Source organism: Lepidochelys kempii, chromosome 3 (assembly GCF_965140265.1).
Source record: "Lepidochelys kempii isolate rLepKem1 chromosome 3, rLepKem1.hap2, whole genome shotgun sequence".
NCBI classification, from domain to species: Eukaryota; Metazoa; Chordata; order Testudines; family Cheloniidae; genus Lepidochelys; species Lepidochelys kempii.
The window spans coordinates 93,952,624-93,970,988 of NC_133258.1; the positions used below are offsets into that span (position 1 = coordinate 93,952,624).

Here is an 18,365-nt window from a genome sequence, read left to right on the forward strand (position 1 = left end):
CTTACCTGCCTTCTGTAACGTAAACACATAACATGTACATAACAACAAAACAGAAACCTAACAAAACACTCCACTGCAAACCCAATTCCTCCCCCCTGCTCCCCACACAAACTCCCTACCCCCAGGAAGAAGATGAGAGAACAAACGACATGTGACAGATATTAGTTGTGTTGCTTAATGCTCTACTGGAAGGTGCTTGGATGCTATTGTGAAGAATGGTAGAAATCTATATAGAATAGGATAACATAGAATACATTTGATTGAAAGCAGGATCAGGACCATAGACCTCACATTTACATAGTTATACAATTTTTTTTTTGGAGACCAGTTCAAAACTTCTTCTATTCATATAGTAGATAGCTTGCTTATAAAGAGCATATTCAATGAGGCCTTCAATGACATGGGCATTTTGTTAAGGATCCACTGATTAGGCTGAAGAGAAAAAATCTAATCAATTGTTCATGGGTAGAAAATACTTCATTTGGTTGTCCAACAATAAATGAGGCTGTCCCAGATTTTAGGCAGTGTTCTTGTTCTCAAGTAAATGAACACACTGAAATATTGTTACTGCTGCCATCATCTAAAGGCTTTTCTCAGCATTCTACTTGTTCTATTTTGAAATATTGTGCCAGTTCTCATTTGTACTTTCTTGTTTTTAGTTTCTCTGACTCTCACTCACTTGATTTTACATATTTAGTTTTGTCTTCGTTTCATATGAATGGTGATGCCACTGTCACAATCAGTCTGAGACTAAATCAGCACTGACACTATATACAAATGTATTTCAAATAAGTGAAAATGCTATCATTTGGATAGCATTGTGGACAACCTCCCTCTAGTGTTCAGAATCTAGATCTGATCCTACAGAATAGTTTTTGCTTAATATTGTCTGTTGTGGCTCATTGATTCTGTCCTCAAATATGTTTTTATCCTTATCTCCCTTCATTTCAGTAGTCAATAGTCTGGAGCTGCAAAAAATCAACACTTTAGCCATTCATTTATTTTTATATATATTAGAGTAATACATATATTAGAGTTATCGATTTATCCCAGTTAACTCGCACGATTAAAACTGTGATTAATCACAATTTTTTTGAGTTAATTGCATTTGTTAAACAATAGAATATCAACTGAAATTTATTAAATATTTTTGGATGTTTTTCTACATTTTCAAATATATTGATTTAAATTACAACACAGAATACAATGTGTACAGTGCTCACTTTATATTTTTATTAGAAATATTTGCACTCTAAAAGGATAGACAAAAGAAATAGTATTTTCAATTCACCTCATAAAGTACTGTAGTGCAATCTCTTTATCGTAAAAGTGCAATTTACAAATGTAGACTTTTTTGTTACTCAACTGCACTCAAAACCAAAACAATACAAAACTTTACAGCCTACAAGTCCACTCAGTCCTACTTCTCATTTAGCCAATTGATAAGACAAACCAGTTTGTTTACCATTATGGGCGATAATGCTGCCCTCTTCTTATTTACAATGTCACCAGAAAGTGAGAACAGGCAATTGCAATGCTGGCTAAAAAAATTCCATTCAAGGTATCCACGTGCCAGATATGGTAAACATTCGTATGCCCCTTCATGCTTCAGCCACCATTCCAGAGGACATACTACCATGCTGATGACACTTGTTAAAAAATAATGTATTAATTAAATTTGTGAGTGAACTCCTCAGGAGAGAATTGTATTTCTCCTGCTCTGTTTTACCTGCATTCTGCCATATATTTCATGTTATAGTAGTTTCGGATGATGACTCAGCCCATGTTCATTTTAAGAACACATTCGCTGCAGATTTGACAAAACGCAAAGAAGGTATCAATGTGAGATTTCTAAATATAGCTACAGCACTTGACCCAAGGTTTAAGAATCTGAAATCTCTTCCAAAATCTGAGAGGGATGAGGCGTGGAGCATGTTTTCAGAAGTCTTAAAAGCGCAACACTCCTAAGCGGAAACTACAGAACCTGAACCACCAAAAAAAAAAAAAATCAACCTTCTGCTGGTGGCATCTGACTCAGATGATGAAAATGAACATGCGTCGGTCTGCACCACTTTGGATTGTTATCAAGCAGAACACGTCATCAGCATGGATGCATGTTCCCTGGAATGGTGGTAGAAGCATGAAGGGACATACAAATCTTTAGCTCATCTGGCATGTAAATATCTTGCAACGCCAGCTACAACAGTGCCATGGGAATGCCAGTTCTCACTTTCAGATGACATTGTAAACAAGAAGCAGGCAGCATTATCTCCTGCAAATGTAAACAAATTTGTTTGTCTGAGAGATTGGCTGAACAAGAAATAGGACTGAGTGGACTTTCTAAGCTCTAAAGTTTTACATTGTTTTACTTTTGAACAAAGTAATTTTTTGTACATAATTCTACATTTGTAAGTTTAACTTTCATAAAAGATTGTACTACAGTACTTAGGTGAATTAAATACTATTTCTTTTTTTACAGTGCAAATATTTGTAATAAATATAAAGTGAACACTGTACACTTTGTATTGTGTTATAATTGAAATAAATATATTTGAAAATATAAAAATATCCACAAATATTTAAATAAATGGTATTCTATTATGTTTAACAGTATGATTAATTGAGATTTTTTTTTAATTGAGTGATTAATGATTACTTTTTTTAATTACTTGACAGCCCTAGTATATATACTAGGAAGAGAGCCAGGGATCACTGAGACCTAATTGGCTGATAAAGTCTAGTTGGGGGAGTAGCTGGGCTAGGTTTATAAAGCAGGAAGCTGGCAACAGGAAGGGGGCTGCAGGGAAGTAGTTTGCAATCACTCCTTGGGAGAAGGGAGGTGTGTTTAAGGCTACAGGGATCAGTAGTCTGTAGCTACTCCCTGGGAGGAGGGAGTTTGAGCTTGTACACCTGGCGGAGTGGGGCGAGAATGACTAAAAGCTGTGGGAAGGAGCAACACGGTCTGAGGGAACCCACAATAGTCCCTGGACTGGAGTAGTGTGTGGGCCCAGATTCCCTATTGGCCACTGGGAAAGTGGCACCATCAGGGTAGTGCCATAGAAGAATACTGGTGACTGTTTGTGTGGAAGGACTTTGGGTAATCCCAGGAAGGTGAAACCACATAGTGACCCAGCTGGAAGGCTGAGCCATGAAGAGGAGTCAACGACTCCTGGAGTGAGAGGAGCTGCAGAGGGTGAAAGACAGTGTGACAGAGTGCAGCTGCAGGAAGGGGCATTGGCCTCGAACAGCTAATCCTCAGAACCATCAGGAGGCTGTGCCATCAGGCAGTGAGTAGAGCTCCCATCACAGGACCCTTCAGCTGGGTTGGTATTTTGTAAAATGAAACCCACAACATTCTGAATGCAGGTGGTTCTGTCTTGTTTTTCATAATTACTTCAAGTATTATCAAGGCATTTCTTTTTCTCTCTATTATGATATGTATTTTTATGTCTAGCATGCTGTGAATGTTAAAACGTTTTGCATTTAAAAAATCAAACATACTGTAAGAAAAATATGAATTCAAACATAAATGCAGTAGGACAGAGATTATACAGTAAGAGAAAATACTACATTTAATGATTTGATTCACTGTCCCAGAAATTTTCTAAAAATATATTCATTTCTGATAGTATACTCATTCTAATGCAGTTGTATTCTTAGATGGTCTACTACATCTTGTTTTACAATTTGAAGTTTCAGTAGTATTCAACCTGATGCAAATATCGCTTCACATCACAAAACTTTACATCTACATCTGAGTGCTTTAGAAGTACTCAGAATATTCTGATATAAAATCAAATAATCCATTGTTTCTAGAAGAGCAAAATAAGTCTTTAAAGCACTTAATATATTTTACATTAGTAATTCCATTTAAAACTGTTTCCGATATTGTAACCTTTTACATTTTCTTTGCATAAAGCTACTAATTGTACAACACAGGAACAACAAAATTATTCCACATGTTAAAATATAAATAGAATATTTCCAAAATTATTACTATTTTGGATGATTTAGATATTACTACAATTAAATTCAGTATATGAATTATTTGGAGTATTTATGTAGGATTGATTAAATAAATGTTTGAGAACTAAAACTGACCATTGGTAATTTTACCAATGGGAATAACTCCTAGTGTTCGGGAAGTGGAAGGCCTTCTGTATCATTACCAGTCCTTTACCATATGGATTTCTACTGATCAAAGTAGCATTCATATGGCAGAATTATAACAAATGTTTAAAAAAACCTGTACTCAAATTTGTTCAGTGCTTTAAAAGCTCAGCTAAGAGGAAATACTATACAAAATATACAAACTTTACATTTTAATTGAAAGCTTAGATTTTCAAATACACACAGCATTCCCGAGCCTCCTATTGCCATTGTTTAAAATTGCTTCTTGGAATAGTCTAGGGCCAGACACTGCATCTCAAATGCGTTCATCAGTTTCTTAAAACCAACATAATAATGTGCATAACTACAGGAAATGGAAGAGCTGCATTTTAGATTGCACTAAGATCTAAGTAAATTCAACTAAATGTTCAAAATGGAACTTTAGCTGTGTTTCAAAAGCAATACAGTTAATTAGACATAACTATATTCCGATCTCCGCTAGAGAAAACTAGAAGCTGAATGTTTGTTTGGACATGGTGGGAAAGCATACAAGCCCACTTCAGTGGGGCTAGGATTTCACCCCTTCCATTTTTAATAGAATTCAACATTGTGAAACCTTATGTGATATGAAGCATTTTTACCAAGTGAATCAGGTTGAATCCTATTCAAGATGAAAGCACTTGAACTTGATGCCTTTAAACACCCTTTTGCTGAACTGTGACACATTTGGGACAGTGGAAGTATGGCAGTCCCTTAACCAGATTGTAAACTAGTGTCTTTAAAATCTGCTATGGAGGGGTGAAATCCTAACCCCACAAAAGTCAATGGGAATTTTGCTATTGACTTCAGTTGCATCTGGATTTCACCCCACATACTCTATTGGTAAATATTTTTCTTTATATATTGATCAGTAGCATTCTTTTTACTGTTAAATCAGTACGGGTGAAAGATTCGGGGTAGGGGAGGAAGATTTAAGTCTCGGACATTAGTCATACATCTATTCTATCAAATGCAGACATGATAGTAGAATAGTGTTTAAAAAAATAAACTACACCCAAATTTGTTCAGTGCTTGAAAAGTTCAGATTTTAAACAGTTGGGGAAACACCCAGACAACAGAAATAGAAATAAAGAGAACTTTTGGATACATGCATGATCAGTATGAAAGCACTCAATCTTTATACAATCAGGGTCAGATCCTCTATCTGTCAATATGTGGAACTCCCTATTGAAATGAACACTTTTTTTAAAAAAGCATATGACTCACAGTAAGAACTAAGTGAGAACTCCACTGTATTCAAGCACTATCAGAGTCAGAAAATACCTGCAACCATAGAATGGTTAGATCTGGCATGATTCATGTTTAACCTACTTATGTAATGTTTTTCTCACTGAATATATGGCATGATCAGGGTATTTATTAAGTGCTTGAAGGCAGAAAAAAACAAGTTACTTAACATTTGGGGACGTTGCATTATTCAGTTCTTGGAATCTTGGAACCTAGACCTTTGTTATTATGGTTTTATGTAGCATTAATACTGTAAGATGCTTTACAAATGCAGATTAAGACAAGGTATCTGCCCATGTTTTCACACTGTGTGCTTGCAATGAGATAGCATTCGTGCTTTTTTAGTATCCTTTTCTGGATTTCAGCAAGATCTACTTTCTACATTAATCAGTGAAATAGTATAGATTCTAGGTGACCCATTTTCAGTTTATAAACAGAATACAATTGCAAAATGGTGCACTTAAATAAAACATTGTGAAATCCTTTAGGCCATAATCCTATTGAAAATGATCAGTGCATTTATGAGACACACCCAGGTTAAGGGTGAAACCATTTTAGTGTAATACAATGCAGAATTCTAGACAAGCCACAAAATGAATGTATTGCAAACCATCTTTTTTAGCACAAGAATGATTGCAATTTTTCTTTTTAAGTCTTACTAGATCCCTTTATGAAGACTTCCATTGTGATGGACTTCTAAAGCCATCTAGTCAAATGAATGGCTATTAATCAGTTCTCTCACTTTTTCTCTCAGGTCATAAGATGCTCTGGCTATTTTTCTAGAGTTTTCAACAGCAGCCCCCTTGTCCCTTAAAATTCTATTGGTTTTTTCTTTCCTTTTGATGGCTTCCTGAATTTCCTGTAGGTGACATTTTTCATCATCTTCAACTTTTTGTTTTTGAAAGTGGTGGTTTCTTTCTTTTAAATAGTTATTTTCCTTGCTACTTTGTGCTTTGTCTTGGATATTTTTAGACATAATTTCTCGGGCTTGCTGGATCTTCATCTCCGCTATCTGCAGCAACATATTTTTACGCCTTCTTTTTTCTTCCTCTGTCTCTTTTGCTCTAAACTTGGCCAATAGGCCTTGTCCTTCATCCCTTAGAGATTTTTCTTTTAATTCTTTGTTCCTTTCTTCCATCAGCTGATCAAGGATTTCTTGAGATCTTTGAAGCTTTTGTTCTATAGAAAGCCTCTTATAAAGCTCATCAGCTTTGACTTGGTGATCCATTTGCGCTTTCAGGGGCCTGGGTCTGTTTTTTTCATAATGGTTCAGATCTTGACTCCTTTTCTTCCCCTCCATTTCTTTCAACAGTCTTTTTTCAAAGGCCTGTGCCATTTTCTCCTTTAATAGATTATAGTTGTGCTGCTTAGCATTCTTCTCAGCCATTCTTTTAGCTCTCAGTTGCTTTTCTTGACAGTGTTTCCTGTACTCAGCCTGGACTTTAATTCTTTCACGTTTTTCCTTCCGCCTCATTTCTTGCTCCTGGGCTAGCTTCTCCGACTTCTTGTGCTGTAACATCATTTCTTTCTCTCTGGCCTTCAAAAGCTGTTGCTCCTCCAGCCTGAGCCTAGCTTTCCTGTGCTCTCTGTCGCTTTGCCACTTCTTCAAGCTTTCAGCAAGATGGTGCTGCCTTTCTTTTTCCAGGTTTGATTTGATCTTCTCCTTCCCTCTCATCTTATCCCAGACATCAGAGGTCTTCAGCTGCCTCTCTTTCAGCTCCTGCTCCTCCCGATGCTTGGCCAGCATCAGAGCTGCAATCTTTAGGTCCCTTTCAGGGATTAAGTCCTCATATCTCTTATCAGTTAGATCCTGGAGGCTGACCTGGGGCTCTCTCCTTCTTGACCTCGGGGGATGGTGGACGCTGTCATTGTGGTAACGGTTTTCAGCTTGTGTATCCTCCTCATCCTCATCTTCATACTGTCTGGCAAAGGAGTGCACCAGGTCACTCAGGCTTGGGCTGCTCTCACAGGCCTCCTGCCAGCCCCGGCTTTTGCGCTCTTTCTTCCCGGGTTTGCTGGGGGCCTTCTCCAGCTGGCAGGAGGAAGAGGAGGCGCAGGCGGAGAGGGGCTTGCTGGCCTCAGAGGTGAAATCCGGGCCATACTGCCGGCTCCTCTGCACAGGGCTGGCCCACCGGTCTTCCCTGAGCACCTCCTCCAGCCGGCTGCCCCTGCCCGAGCGGCTGCTCTCGGGGTGCCCCGGGCAGTCCCCCCGGAAGAGGCTGGTGCAGGAGGGGTTCAGGGAGGTCGCATACCCTTCCCCCGCCGGGGGCACATGCCGCTGCCAGGAGGAGGCGCGGCGTGACGGGTGGGGGACCCGGCTCTTCTGCCCCTTCCTCAGCCCCGCTTTCTGGTACGTCGGGGCCAGGCTGCAGCCCCCTTCCCCGCCCGCCGTCTCCGGCTCCGAGCCGTACGGGTCCAGGTCGTGCGGCGGCGAGAAGCGGCCCGAGCCCGGCCGCGACATCTCCGAGCGGGGCGCGGGGCAGCCGGGCTCCGCGCGCTGGAAGCTGCGGGGCGCGGGCGGCTTCCTGCTGCCTCTGGTGGACTCCCGGTCACTCCGGGAGACGCCCGCGGGGAAGCGCCCGCCGCTCTCGGCCCCGAGACACCGCCCCGGCCCTCGCCGCCGCGGCCGCTGCATAGCCCGGCCCCGGCTCCCGCCCCGCGGCGCGTCTGCACAGTGACCGCCGCCGGCGTCACAATGGGCCGGCAGCTTTTAGCCCCGTGCCCGCCTCAGCTCACCGCACACACCGCCCGCACCTGCCCCAACACTGCCCCAGCCCACCGCACACAGCCCCCCCCCCCCACACACCGCGCCCGCCTCAGCCCACCGCACACACCTGCCCCAACACTGCCCCAGCACTGCCTCAGCCCACCACACACACACACACCCAGCACCTGCCTCAAACCACCACACAGACCTGCTAGCATCTGCTTTAACCCCCACCAACACCTGCTCCAGGCCCACCACACACAACCCCCCCCCCCACACACAAGCACCTGCCAACCCATCACACAGTCCCAGCACTTGCAAAACCACCACACACAGCTTCCCCCACACAGTAGCACCAGCCCAACCTTGCTGATGGCGATGGGCCCGAAGGCATAAGGGCTGCTGCATGACCCATTTTCTCCAACTATGCCCAGAGATGCCACATATGCATCAATTACAGAAGCAATGCAGGAACATCTCTCCCCTATCTCACTGATCATAGCAGAATTATATTTGTTACATCAGTGACACCAGGGAAGTGGAGAGTCAGTAGCATAGTTCATGGCTACTCAAAGGAAGTTGTCAGAGCACTGACATCTTGAACAAACATTAAGCGTTGCACTGCATGACCAATTTGTCTCTGGATTATGCAATGACCAGTATCGGTGCTTACATTCAAAAAGGCTAAACTGGATTCTCTGAAATTTAGTGTGAAGTGAGAAGTTCACCTTCTGAACTGGTGAGACAGAAGATCATGAAATGAAAGGAATTTCCATGTGGCCATTGTGCATACACTACACATGCTGAGAAGGATTGCAGGGCACACCAGGTCATCTGCAAAAAGTGCTAAAAGAAAGGATACAACACTGACCTGTTGCACAGGTCGGTGACCACCAACACAGAGTAATCATCCATCCACAAAATCACCTATAAAGACTGAACCTAGGAAAGGACTGAAGTCAGGAATTCATAATGTGAAGACAGAACTCTAGTGACACTGACCAAGACCTAATATTGCATGTGTTATCAGGAGTCAGAAATGTAATCTGGATGATACCCTTGATCCTACCAGAATGGGGCTTGATACTGGAGGTGCCATCTCACTGATTTCTGTATCTACCTATTTCCAGATGTAAGCAGAGACAGGGTGGGCTCCACCCTGACATCTGGTGGTGAGGTGTGGCAAGTTGTGGAAAAGAACTTCAGGGGCTGATCTCATTTGCATAGGCACACCCACCCTGCCTAGAATGAGGCCATAACTGCCCAAATCGTCACTTTGGCTGCTGTGGGATCCCCAGTGTCTCTGTTATTGGGGCGGGAAGAATAAATTGTTAGTACCCTGATTATGGGAACTGTGCTTGGAACTGTACTTGGCCTTTTTGTTATGATGGAGGACTCACCATCAACTGAGTAGCACTCACTAGGCAAGGGACATGGGTTCCAAAACTCTGTGAATTGAGAGAGACTTGAGACAGGTATTAGTGCCTGGTGGTGTAGGCCCCTTTTGTGAGGGCCTGAAGCACCAATTGCACCTCTGTCTCTCTCCACTGTGGAATGTCAGAGCTAATTTTGGGTCTATTAAGAGTTTTGTTACAGGTATTGTGCTGAATTCACTTCAGCCTTATAGTGCACCAGCACTAAGGCTCCCACTACTATGAGCTGAAATCACTGAGAGCTGAAATCACTGAGCACTGTGTCAAGTAGGGGGGAGCCGGAAGTTCTAGTGTGCAGTGGAGCCGGTCGTGAGACAGCAGTGTGTTCGTGAGACGGCGAGCTGAGCGGAGCCGGTCGTGAGACAGCAGTGTGTTTGTGAGACGGCGAGCTGAGCGGAGCCGGTCGTGAGACAGCGGTGTGTTCGTGAGACGGCGAGCTGTCTGGAGCCAGTCGTGAGACAGCGGTGTGTTCGTGAGACGGCGAGCTGAGCGGAGCCGGTCGTGAGACGGTGAGCTGTGCAGAGCGGAGCCGGTCGTGGTGGAGCGGAGCAGAGCCCTGTGGGGCAGTCAGCTTCAGGACACGTAAGGTGCCCCTTACCTCTTTCCCCCACACCCAGGCACATTTTAGCCAGATTGGGGAGTAACACTCTGCAGGTGAACTTTTGAACTCCGGGGCTGGACTTTTTTTGGACTTTGGGCGATTAGTGGATTGCTGGACTCAAGAGACGTTTGGGTTCTGGGACTCAAGAGCCTGAGGGAAAGGATGTGGCCCAAATTTTCTGGGGTGGGTCAGTGTTCATGGTTTGGTTAATGAACACTAGTTGTGGTGTTTCCCCAATTTAATGCTGATGTTGTTTGCCTCATGTTATTAAAGATTCTCTACTACACCAAGACTCTGTGCTTGCGAGAGGGGAAGTATTGCCTCCTTGAGGCGCCCAGGGGGTGTGTAAGATTTTCCCAGGTCACTGGGTGGGGGCTCGAGCCAGTTTTGCATTTGCTTTAATGAGAGGGAACCCCTGTGTATTGAACCCGGCCCTTGCTGCTATCAACTTGGCCTGGCAGAAGGGTTACACAGATATTGTCACAAGTTCCTCTGGAAGAAATCTCTGTAGTTTTGAAGACTTATGTCTTGGACTAACTTTTCTAAGGTACACTCCAAGTGAAAGTTCAATTCAATGGGCAATAAGATGTTTTTCCCTCGTTTGTATCTGAAGGAAAGTATCAACTATTATTTGGCAGATCTTGACTTAAGCTAAGGTGAACAGAGATCAAGGTGATCAAAAAAGCACCTTGAAACTCTCAAAAAATACTGGATGGACACATCAAATATTTGAAAAAGAACTTGGGACAGATAAGCATGTATCAGGGAAGCTCACTATTAAGTCTGACAGGCAGTCAAAATATTGCAAGCCCAGAATTGTGCGTTATGCTCTGAAGCCTCTGGTGCAAGCTGATTTGGACCATTTAATGAACACCAGAGTCTTGTCACCAGTTTCACATAGTGAATCGGCTACATCCATCGAACCAGTGATCAAGAAGGATGGCCCAGTCCAAATTTGTGGAGATATCAAAGAGAGACAGAATCAATTTTATATCCAGACCAGTATCCATTATCTTGTATTGAAGATTTGTTTGCTTCTCTCAGTAGTGGACAGTGTTTCAATAAATTGTTTTAGCTCAATTCATACCTACAAATGGAGATTGATCCGGCATCTTGCAATTATCTCACAATCAACATGCAAAAAAGCTTATTTTGGTACAACAGGAGGCGCTTAGGTAGCACATTTGCACCTGTTGTGTTCCAGAAAGCCATGGATGAGTTTCGAAGGGACTGAATGGAGTTTGCAGCTATTTGGATCACATCCTTATTGCAGAAAAGGATCAAGAGGATCATGTTTGAAATTTGGATGCTGTATTGCAATATTTGGAAGACCATGGACTGAGAGTACATTGATGCAAATGTGAGGTTTTTCAAATATTCAGTTGAATACTTTAGACATGTAATTGATGCTATGGGCTTCAGGAAATTACTAGAGAAAGAGAAGGCGGTTCTTGAAGTGCCCCCTCCAGAGAGTGTGTCATAGTTACATTCATTCTTAGGACTGCTTTACTACTACAGTAAATTTCTACCTAAGTTGGTGCCTTTACATGAACTGTTACATCCTTCAGTCCATTTCCATTTTTTCTTTGCTTGTAAGTGTGTATTTATTTAAGGACTCAAAAGAAGCTGACATCAGCTGAAGTTCTTACACACTTTGATGCCTTGCTACCATTGCAATTGGCTTGTGATGCTTCACTATATGGAGTGGGTGCAGTTCTTTTCCACTTTTTCCCTTATGGCATTGAGAAACCCATTGCCTTCGTTTCATGAACACTCACCACCCCTGAGAAGAACTAGGTGCACATAGAGTGAGAAGCTGTCAGCATTATCTTGGGAATTGGGAAGTTCATACTTATCTGTAAGGTAGACTTTTTACTTTGCTGATAGATCATTACCCTTTACTTTCAATTGTTTGACTGAAACATTGAATTCCATTATTAGCTGCTGCTCATATGCAATGATGGCTACTTTGAGATCATTCCTATACTGTTCAATTCTTTAAAGGGACTCTGCACAGCAGTGCTGATGGGCTGTCACCCCAAAAATTTGAAGACAGTTTTATATCAATTTGATGAATAGGTTACATATTGTTAGCTCAGACACCTACAAAGAAACCACTAACGATGATGTGCTTTCTCTTGTGAAAGGAATGGTATTACAAGGTAGTGCTGAAGCATAAGAAATTCTCAGTTTACACAATTCATGTCATGCAATCATGATACACAGATAATTCATTTTGACATCCTATGGGGAACGCAAGAAATCATTCTGAAATCACTTCAATCTCAGGTTTTGGAAGCTCTTCACAGTGGTCATTTTGGCATTGCAAGAATGAAGGCCATAGCCTGGAGTTAGGTCTGGTGGCCATAGATCAGCAACGATATTGAGAAGAAGGTGAAGTGCTGCACTACATGTTGGCAAATACAGCATGATTCTGGCCCAGCTCATCTACACCCTTGGTTGTGGTCTCAGTGTCCTTGGACATGTATTCACAAGGACTTTGCTGGATCTTTAGAATATGTTTTTGGTCATAGTCAACACCCATTCAAAATGGCCAGAAGTTTTAAAAATGATTTCTGCTAGAGACAATTGGACTTCCTTGTACCAATTTGTTTAGCCAATTTGGTTTACCATTACAGGTGGAGAGTGACATTGTACCTCAGTTCTATTCTGAAGAATTTCAGAGGTTCCTAGTTTCAGATGGAATTCAGCACCAATACTCTGTTCCTTACCTTCCTGCTATGAACAGACTAGCAGAACTCTTTGTAAAAACACTCGAGTCAGTTGCCTTAAGACCTCGGCAGAAACTGGACCATTTCTTGCTTGTCTACAGGACATACACCACATGCTACTACCCTGGAGTGACCTGCAATTCTTTTCTTGAAGCGATTTTGCATGCCTGTTGGGACTTGCACCATCCTGATATTGTCTCACCTGGGGCAAAATCTCAAAGTATGCACATTGATGTGAGACTCATCGTTCTTCAAGCGGGAGACTTAGCGTGGACTTGTAGTTATGGTTCTGGAGTGAAATAGGTACCTGGAAAACTTGTAAAATGCATGGGACCTGTTTCATTCATGGTAAAACTATCTTATGGTGTTTTATGGAAATGACATGGACCAATTACAGCCTTGACAAGTGTTAGAGGGCTTATTCCTTCACCCACTTACTTCCCTGGTCCTTCTCACATGAACAGAGAGCAACAATACCCGAAGTCCAAAGGTGCAAACAATTCGATGTTTATTGGGGTGAACTTCCAGCAAGCATGATTTCAGTTTCCTTCCCTGGTATCCTCCTTCCCAGCTCTGACACCACAGAGCCTTACACCTGTGTCCCTGTTCCCATTCCTACCCTTAGCCAAACATGATTCCAACTTCCTTACTCCCATTCCCATCTCCCCCTTTAGCAAAACATGATTCCAACTTTCTTACCCCCATTCCCTGTTCCCATCTCACACACCCACATGTCCACCCCCACCCACACCCAATCACTTCCTCATTGACTACAGATTATATAGTAAAACTTGAGTTCTGCTTAGCTATACCTTAACCAATCATTTTCCTGAAATTTAACTAACCAATCCTAACATATTGTAACATGATTATGTAACCAATTATATCCCACCACCTTAATTAGTTTACACCCAGCAAAATTAATTATACAGCAGACAGGAACAATCACAAAACCAGACAGAGATTATACAGACAAACAACAGCAAAGTGGGAACTATAATGACAAGACAATACAGAAGTGAGGATTTCACATCCCAGCTATTGATAAGTGAGTTCTTGCCAGACAGGATGCTATCAAACTAAGTTTCCTTTTACATTTTCTAGGCATTTCCCTTTCTCTGGAGGTGATAGGAACTATCAGGACAGGATTGTATTCCTAACAGCCGAATAGCACCTTATTTCAGTGTGACTAGTTTGGAATGTGAGGATGTGACTGTTTGCTTCCCAGCTTATGGCTGCCTCTGCTGCTTAGCCAAAGGCCTTAGCCTAAGAACAGGGCCTCAGACTGTCACAGTAAGAGAAGGCCCTTACAGCAGCAGACAGTGATTTTGATTCTTTCTTTTATACCTCTATCACTAGCCAAGTGATAAGAATACACCTAAATTCTTAGAGTATAGGCCTTTACAGACAGGCCTGAATATCTATATCCTAACAAGAAGTACTAGAGTCCAGGGATGTTGCAGTAGGACTTTCTATTCCTCCAGTTGAATCTCCTCCATTACATTCCTCCTCCTCCATTACAGCTCATAATTTTGATGACATGGTAGGAGAAATTTTGGTACCAGATCCAGTTGATTCCTTACCACCAACTGTTCGTGTTCACGACATTGCCACACTACCATCCGAAGAGAGTGAGAACCATTTGTGTGCCTGTATTTATAGGTTTTTAGTTAGTGAGTTGCTGTTCCAGGGCAGACAAATCCTTGCAATTTAAAAGTCTCTGGTAGTCCATCTGCAACTTTTAGTTCAGTTATACAGTGCTTAGTGTTTAGCCATGTAACCAATAAGGTATATGTGTTTGGAAAGTTTTTATAAGTAGGGTTGGAGGAATGTGATGCGCTGTCCTTTTAAATGTTTGAGTACTTTCGCCTCCTCAGTGCAAAGCCTCACTTTTGTGTTAGTTTAAATTTTGCAGCTAGAACAATAAATTGAATACAGCACACAACTTTTTCTATCTCCTTCTCTGCTGACTCCAAATATAACATGCTGAATTCCTCCTTTGCTGATACTTCAGTTCCCTCTGACTGTTCACTGTCAGTGCAGGCCACAACTGACTTTGTGCTTGTATGATGCCAACATGGCTGCTTCCCCCTCAGAGGGCACTGCTTTGTCTGCAGCATCTCCAAAATTGCAGCTGCCTCCTCCTTTGTTTTTATGTTTTGTTGCTTACTGCCTCTCTCTTGCTGGCCGGCCCATGCTACTCCTGCAGCAAAAGCAGCAGTCTGGCAACTTGTTTCTAGGTGAACTTTTATTCTTGTTCAGTCAGTGAGACCACTGGACACTCATAGGATAGAAGATCTTTACTGCCATTGTTATAGTTGGACCCAGCAGAGAAGGATATAAGGGGAGCTGATTTAAACACAACTATGATTATCTGCTGTGGTGACTCTTATTATTCTGGCAACAAACTGGAACAAATGAAAGTAAAGCTGTGCATAGAGTACATTGAAAGGGGCAGGGCATCCGCAAAGATGGAATTTACTGTGTAGTGAGAAGAGCATTGGGGTGCTAAGCTCTTAGTAGCCAGTGTTTTTAAAGGAGGCAGGAGGCAGTGTTTTGAACCAACTGAAGGGGTTTTTAACTCCACATTCTCATTCTGAAGTACAGTGAGAAGCAGATTAGACATCATGAAGCTGTGCATGACTGACCAGGTTATCAGTCTACAGTTAAGGGGCACAACTTTGTTACAAATCCCAATTGGAAAGGGCCATATTTTTACATCTATTTCTAATAGTGAGCCATTTTAAAATGTATTTTAATATTAGAATATTTGGTTTTGATCTGTGTTGACAGTCACTGCACTGTAGGTACTCTGTGCTATGTTTTAACATTCTCTTAAACTTTATTGACTTTATTTCCTATTTTCTTTGTTCAAAGAAGCCTGGGTATAATCAGAAATCTGTGGTAATTGGTAATTGTATATTAACTTTAGACTCACCTTTTTAGGCCATTTGGACACTACATGCCTACATCAAAACTTTGATTAGGTTTACTTATATAATGTCCTGTTTAAAGTATGATTGAAAACTGCTGCTTTCTGGATTACACTGGTATGTCTCTTTTATTCACGCAATTTGTTAATTGTGGAAAACTCAAGTGAACAGTATTGCATATTCACCACCCTGCCTTGTGTATGTACAACACTCTCGTCTGGTAGCAGATAGAATGTTTCATAAATAAACAGATTTCTAGTCACTCTTTAAAGTGACAGAATTTGCTCTTTGGGTTATTTAGCATCTGCTAGACATAATGTACTTGAGAGCATAGAGCATATAGAGAATAATGTAAATGAACACAGACAGCCTTCTAAAACTATTTGTCCCAGTTCATAAAATGAATTATGAAAATGCAACCTATGCAAATCAATTACTGAAAGGACCCATTGCATTGTATAGATTTCAGTAAAAAAATCACACACACAAACAGGTGAAGAGAAAATAAACTACTTCTGTTATATCTACACCTAAGGGTTGGTTTTCTTTCAAAATTTGATACATCCTTTATAAATACAATGTACTCCTTCTTATCCAAATAGCATGGGGAATATGGATTTTATTCAGTTAACTGGGAATCTGGATAATCGAAAGGTCAAGAACCTTTCAACATTGGGACGGGGGCTCATTGTCCTCCTAGGGGTTTCTGCTCTGCCCCACTCACTCACACTCGTGACAGAAGAACCGCAGTGTACTCCCTGCGCTGCTGCAGAGCCAGTGATACCTGATCCCTGCAGGCACCCAATCCTTGCAGGTGTAGGGTGTGGCTTTCTGTGGTCCTGGTGGGTCACAGGAGAGATCCCCTAGCCAAGACTCTGCTTTGCCACACCCAGACTGCAGCTTTCCCTGCACTTTCTACCTGCTGAGACTGGCCCTGCAGCAGCACAGCGGGCCCTCTGCAGCTTTGCTGTCATGGTACCTCTTGCTCAGTCCCATGACAGCAGGGCTGCAGAAGGCTCTCTGCATTGCCACAGAAGCCATTCATAGCAGGGTGGCCTCCCCTGTGGCCATGGGCGACAGCTCCTCCTCCTTGCTGCAGTCCTGGCCAGGGCCTCTACTCTATTATCTGAACCTCTGCATTATCCAAGTCCCTTCCTTGTTCCGCAGCATGAGATATGTGCTGCTGAGGGCATGTACTTGTGCTAGTGGACAAGGAAGGGATTTGGATAATGCAGAGGTTTGGATAATAGGGTTTTTGGGTAAATGGGATTATACGATAGAATACGTCTCTTCTCCAGAATAAGCAAGCCAAATTCTTTTAATCTTCCCTTATAGGTTGTTTTCTCGACCTTTAATCATTTTTGGTGTTCTTCTCTGGACTTTTTCCACTTTGTTCACATCTTTCCTGAAATGCAGCACCCAGAACTGGACCCGATATTCCAGTTGAGGCCTAATCAGTGCGGAATAGAGTGGAAGAATTACTTCTCATGTCTTGCTTACAACATTCCTGCTAATACATCCTAGAACGTTTGCTTTTTTACAAGGGTGTTATACTGTTGACTCATTTAGTTTGAGTGTAGATCAAAGTAATGGTTAGATGTATAAGAGTATATTGGGTGTTTAAACTTCATGAAAACTGAGACATTATTTGCATTGTTTTTACTTATCTGTTCCTGTTATAATGTAATAAACTTTTACATTGTGTATACCCTTGTAACTAAATAACCCATCAAAGAAATCTTGTGAAGTGATAATGAAGGTCTCTTACAGAAAATGCTAGTTTCAAAGCAATTGGCCATTATGTATGATGGTCTAAGGTCAAAAGACAAGCCCATGTGGGTAGCTTGTCAACTTGTGTTGTCAGAAGAAGCTATAAATATGGATTCAAAGAAAGATCTTATATCTCTGAACTGTTCGGACTCTTACAGAGAAATGCACCAGATGCAAAGAGGAGATCCCCAGAGACTGTCTGGGTACCTTAAGACTTTTGGGAAACTGGCGGTTTGTTACATCACTGTCACCATTTAGAGTTACAAACTGATTCACCTGTACATATATTTTGCTTTAACCTCTTTTTTTTTCTTAGCTAATAAACCTTTCATTAGCTTACTACAGAATTGGCTGCCAGTGTTTTTGGTATAAGATCCAAAGTGCCAGCTGATTTAGGGTGAGTGCCTGGTCTCTTGGGACTGAGAGAAACCTGAAATGATGTGATTGTTTTGTTTAAGTGGCCTTTTATCACAAAGCTCAGTTTGTCTGAGTGGCAAGATAGTCTGGAGAGTCTAAGGGGACTGTCTGTGACTCTGTGGTAAGACTGGTATAGTGAACCAGGAGTTCACAATTGTTACTGGCTTGGTGAAATTTAAAAGTCCACCATGAGGCAGGCACTCACAGTTGTGATCCATTCCAGACAGCATGACAGGTCTCATACCCTGGGGCCCTAAAAGACACACATGTATAGGAGCATGGTCAGCTCTGACCATAGTACCAATACCACCATCAGAGAGAGAATGGTCAAGTCTTGTGACTCTAAGAAATAGTCCAATTTTGAATACGTTGAAT

General features: G+C 42.0%; 1 protein-coding gene across 1 annotated transcript; it reads right to left on the bottom strand.

Moving 5' to 3' along the window:
- Positions 1-3,908: 3,908 nt before the first annotated feature.
- LOC140908235 (coiled-coil domain-containing protein 185-like) lies at positions 3,909-8,032 on the bottom strand. Its single transcript, XM_073335186.1, has one exon. The coding sequence runs from the start codon at positions 8,030-8,032 to the stop codon at positions 6,104-6,106; it is 1,929 nt and encodes a 642-aa protein (XP_073191287.1). The 3' UTR covers positions 3,909-6,103.
- Positions 8,033-18,365: the final 10,333 nt, after the last annotated feature.

Excerpts from the sequence above, each read along its gene's own strand:
- LOC140908235 (XM_073335186.1), bottom strand. The coding sequence starts at position 8,032 with ATGCAGCGGCCGCGGCGGCGAGGGCCGGGGCGGTGTCTCGGGGCCGAG.